The 5,370-nt window shown below is 49.0% G+C and overlaps 1 protein-coding gene across 1 annotated transcript in view; it reads right to left on the bottom strand.

Moving 5' to 3' along the window:
- Positions 1–3,818: 3,818 nt before the first annotated feature.
- Positions 3,819–5,370, bottom strand: part of LOC116353303 (carboxypeptidase Y-like) — a 2,795-nt gene continuing 1,243 nt past the window's right edge. Inside the window, exon 2 of the mRNA XM_031787580.1 lies at positions 3,819–4,454. Within this exon, the coding sequence (XP_031643440.1) occupies positions 3,819–4,454 (636 nt within the window). The remainder of the gene's footprint in view (positions 4,455–5,370) is intronic.

Here is a 5,370-nt window from a genome sequence, read left to right as displayed (position 1 = left end):
CACGGTCTCAATGGGTGATAGCTGAGTTGGCTACACTGACTGTGCTAGTGACAGACTCCACTATGCTGGCAGGCTGGCTAACAGCCTGCTGCCTGGCCTGCACCCTATTTCACTGTGGCGCTAGAGGAGTTAGAGCCCTGTCTATGTTGGTAGATAAGATGAGAGCACCCCTCCAGCGAGGATGGAGTCTGTCACTCCTCAGCAGGTCAGGCTTGGTCCTGTTTGTGGGTGAGTCCCAGAAAGAGGGCCAATTATCTACAAATCCTATCTTTTGGGAGGGGCAGAAAACCGTTTTCAACCAGCGATTGACTTGTAAGACTCTGCTGTAGAGCTCATCACTCCCCCTAACTGGGAGGGGGCCAGAGACAATTACTCGATGCCGACACATCTTTCTAGCTGATTTACACGCTGAAGCTATGTTGCGCTTGGTGATCTGTGACTGTTTCATCCTAACATCGTGGGTGCCGACGTGGATAACAATATCTCTATACTCTCTACACTCGCCAGTTTTAGCTTTAGCCAGCACCATCTTCAGATTAGCCTTAACGTCGGTTGCCCTGCCCCCTGGTAAACAGTGTATGATCGCTGCATGATTCTTTTTAAGTCTAATACTGCGGGTGATGAAGTTGCCAATGACTAGGGTTTTCAATATGTCTGAGCTAATGGTGGGAGGCCTCGGCGTCTCAGACCCCGTAACGGGAGGAGTAGAGACAAGAGAAGGCTCGGCATCTGGCTCCGACTCGTTGCTTAATGGGGAAAACCGGTTGAAAGTTTCTGTCGGCTGAATGAGGGACACCGGTTGAGCGTTCCTACAGCATTTCCCTCCAGAAACCATGAGAAAGTTGTCTGGCTGCGGGGACTGTGCCAGGGGATTTATACTGACATTACTATCTGTACTTACTGGTGGCACAGACGCGGTTTCATCCTTTCCTACACTGAAATTACCCTTGCCTAACGATTGCGTCTGAAGCTGGGCTTGTAGCACAGCTATCCTCGCCGTAAGGCGATCGTTCTCCTGTATATTATGAGTACAGCGACTGCAATTAGAAGGCATCATGTTAATGTTACTACTGAGCTTCGGCTGGTGGAGGTCCTGACGAACCACGTCCAGATAATGCATCATGTTAATGTTACTACTGGTTGGCCGGTGGAGGTCCTGGAGAACCATGTCCAGATAAAGCATCATGTTAATGTTACTACTGGTTGGCTGGTGGAGGTCCTGTAGAACCATGTCCAGATAAAGCATCATGTTAATGTTACTACTTAACTTCGGCTGGTGGAGGTCCTGGAGAACCATGTCCAGATAAAGCATCATGTTAATGTTACTACTGAGCTTCGGCTGGTGGAAGTCCTGTTGAACCATGTCCAGATAAAGCATCATGTTAATGTTACTACTGGTTGGCTGTTGGAGGTCCTGACGAACCATGTCCAGATAAAGCATCATGTTAATGTTACTACTGGTTGGCTGGTGGAGGTCCTGATGAACCACGTCCAGATAATGCATCATGTTAATGTTACTACTGGTTGGCTGGTGGAGGTCCTGATGAACCACGTCCAGATAAAGCATCATGTTAATGTTACTACTGGTTGGCTGTTGGAGGTCCTGTAGAACCACGTCCAGATAAAGCATCATGTTAATGTTACTACTGGTTGGCTGGTGGAGGTCCTGTAGAACCACGTCTAGATAAAGCATCATGTTAATGTTACTACTGGTTGGCTGGTGGAGGTCCTGTAGAACCACGTCCAGATAATGCATCATGTTAATGTTACTACTGGTTGGCTGGTGGAGGTCCTGATGAACCACATCCAGATAAAGCATCATGTTAATGTTACTACTGGTTGGCTGGTGGAGGTCCTGTAGAACCACGTCCAGATAAAGCATCATGTTAATGTTACTACTGGTTGGCTGTTGGAGGTCCTGATGAACCATGTCCAGATAAAGCATCATGTTAATGTTACTACTGGTTGGCTGGTGGAGGTCCTGTAGAACCACGTCCAGATAAAGCATCATGTTAATGTTACTACTGGTTGGCTGGTGGAGGTCCTGTAGAACCATGTCCAGATAGAGCATCATGTTAATGTTACTACTGGTTGGCTGGTGGAGGTCCTGTAGAACCACGTCCAGATAATGCATCATGTTAATGTTACTACTGGTTGGCTGTTGGAGGTCCTGATGAACCATGTCCAGATAAAGCATCATGTTAATGTTACTACTGGTTGGCTGGTGGAGGTCCTGATGAACCACGTCCAGATAAAGCATCATGTTAATGTTACTACTGGTTGGCTGGTGGAGGTCCTGTAGAACCACGTCCAGATAAAGCATCATGTTAATGTTACTACAGGTTGGCTGGTGGAGGTCCTGTAGAACCATGTCCAGATAAAGCATCATGTTAATGTTACTACTGGTTGGCTGGTGGAGGTCCTGTAGAACCACGTCCAGATAAAGCATCATGTTAATGTTACTACTGGTTGACTGGTGGAGGTCCTGTAGAACCATGTCCAGATAAAGCATCATGTTAATGTTACTACTGGTTGGCTGTTGGAGGTCCTGTAGAACCACGTCCAGATAAAGCATCATGTTAATGTTACTACTGGTTGGCTGGTGGAGGTCCTGTAGAACCATGTCCAGATAAAGCATCATGTTACTACTGGTTGGCTGGTGGAGGTCCTGTAGAACCACGTCCAGATAAAGCATCATGTTAATGTTACTACTGGGTGGCTGGTGGAGGTCCTGTAGAACCACGTCCAGATAAAGCATCATGTTAATGTTACTACTGGTTGGCTGGTGGAGGTCCTGTAGAACCACGTCCAGATAAAGCATCATGTTAATGTTACTACTGGGTGGCTGGTGGAGGTCCTGTAGAACCACGTCCAGATAAAGCATCATGTTAATGTTACTACTGGTTGGCTGGTGGAGGTCCTGTAGAACCACGTCCAGATAAAGCATCATGTTAATGTTACTACTGGTTGGCTGGTGGAGGTCCTGTAGAACCACGTCCAGATAAAGCATCATGTTACTACTGGTTGGCTGGTGGAGGTCCTGTAGAACCATGTCCAGATAAAGCATCATGTTAATGTTACTACTGGGTGGCTGGTGGAGGTCCTGTAGAACCACGTCCAGATAAAGCATCATGTTAATGTTACTACTGGTTGGCTGGTGGAGGTCCTGTAGAACCATGTCCAGATAAAGCATCATGTTAATGTTACTACTGGGTGGCTGGTGGAGGTCCTGTAGAACCACGTCCAGATAAAGCATCATGTTAATGTTACTACTGGTTGGCTGGTGGAGGTCCTGTAGAACCACGTCCAGATAAAGCATCATGTTAATGTTACTACTGGTTGGCTGGTGGAGGTCCTGATGAACCATGTCCAGATAAAGCATCATGTTAATGTTACTACTGGTTGGCTGGTGGAGGTCCTGTAGAACCACGTCCAGATAAAGCATCATGTTACTACTGGTTGGCTGGTGGAGGTCCTGTAGAACCATGTCCAGATAAAGAGTCCGGGGTAAAAAAAGTTGAATGAAAAAAAAAGTTGAGGGAAAAAACAAAAATATAAACGGTAATTAAAAAGTAAAAACCGTAAAGTTGTCAGGTAGCAAAGTAAGGTTGGCAACAAAACGCACAGCAGCACGAAAACAAGTTTGCAAATTGTGATTGTTAATCCCTGTCTCTGCTGAAACAAAATGGTTATTTAAAGCACTACACATGTCTAATTTGTTTAGTATGGGACCAGAGGCTGTCGGACCCTGTTGGGGTAATGAGTGGGTGGATTACCACCATTCTCTGATATACAATCCAATAAATATGTTGATTTTTCTAGATGATTCCCATCTTGGGTAGGTGATGGTAGCCCTCCTTGGGTAGGAGGTGGTGGTAACCCTCCCTGGGTATGAGGTGGTAGCCCTCCTTGGGTAGGAGGTGGTGGTAGCCCTCCCTGGGTATGAGGTGGTGGTAACCCTCCCTGGGTAGGAGGTGGTAGTAACCCTCCCTGGGTATGAGGTGGTAGCCCTCCCTGGGTAGGAGGTGGTAGTAACCCTCCCTGGGTATGAGGTGGTAGCCCTCCTTGGGTAGGAGGTGGTAACCCTCCTTGGGTAGGAGGTGGTGGTAACCCTCCTTGGGTATGAGGTGGTGGTAACCCTCCTTGGGTAGGTGGTGGTAACCCTCCTTGGGTAGGTGGTGGTAACCCTCCTTGGGTAGGTGGTGGTAACCCTCCTTGGGTAGGAGGTGGTGGTAACCCTCCTTGGGTAGGAGGTGGTGGTAACCCTCCCTGGGTATGAGGTGGTGGTAACCCTCCTTGGGTAGGAGGTGGTGGTAACCCTCCCTGGGTATGAGGTGGTGGTAACCCTCCTTGGGTAGGAGGGGGTGGTAACCCTCCCTGGGTATGAGGTGGTAACCCTCCTTGGGTAGGAGGTGGTGGTAACCCTCCCTGGGTATGAGGTGGTAGTAACCCTCCTTCCCATCACATCATATTTCATTCCATCCTTGGTAGAACGCATTAGCCCTCATCACACATAGTGATATATACCTACTACCTGTCCCTGTTCTGATATATATACACTACCTGTCCCTGTTCTGATACATACACACTACCTGTCCCTGTTCTGATATATACACACTACCTGTCCCTGTTCTGATATATACACTACCTGTCCCTGTTCTGATATATACACACTACCTGTCCCTGTTCTGATTTATACACACTACCTGTCCCTGTTCTGATATATACACACTACCTGTCCCTGTTCTGATATACACATTACCTGTCCCTGTTCTGATATATATACACTACCTGTCTCTGTTCTGATATATACACACTACCTGTCCCTGTTCTGATATATACACACAACCTGTCCCTGTTCTGATATATACACACTACCTGTCCCTGTTATGATATATACACACTACACAGAGGGAGGGAGGGTGAGCGAGAGCTGTAGGGACAGAGGGAGGGAGGGAGAGCGAGAGCTGTAGGGACAGAGGGAGGGAGGGAGAGCGAGAGCTGTAGGGACAGAGGGAGGGAGGGAGAGCGAGAGCTGTAGGGACATAGGGAGGGAGGGAGGGAGGGAGAGCGAGAGCTGTAGGGACGGAGGGAGGGAGGGAGAGCTGTAGGGACAGAGGGAGGGAGGGAGAGCGAGAGCTGTAGGGAAATAGGGAGGGAGGGAGGGAGGGAGAGCGAGAGCTGTAGGGACGGAGGGAGGGAGGGAGAGCTGTAGGGACAGGAGGGGAGGGAGGGAGAGCGAGAGCTGTAGGGACAGAGGGAGGGAGGGAGGGAGGGAGGGTAGGGAGGGAGGGAGGGGAGGGTGGAGGAGGGAGGGAGGGAGGGAGGGAGGGGGGAGGGAGGGAGGTGAAGGGTGAGGGAGGGAGGGAG

This window comes from Oncorhynchus kisutch, linkage group LG14 (genome assembly GCF_002021735.2).
Source record: "Oncorhynchus kisutch isolate 150728-3 linkage group LG14, Okis_V2, whole genome shotgun sequence".
Classification (NCBI taxonomy): Eukaryota; Metazoa; Chordata; class Actinopteri; order Salmoniformes; family Salmonidae; genus Oncorhynchus; species Oncorhynchus kisutch.
Note: the sequence above shows the minus strand (reverse complement) of the source record. Positions and strands in the feature narration are given on the sequence as shown.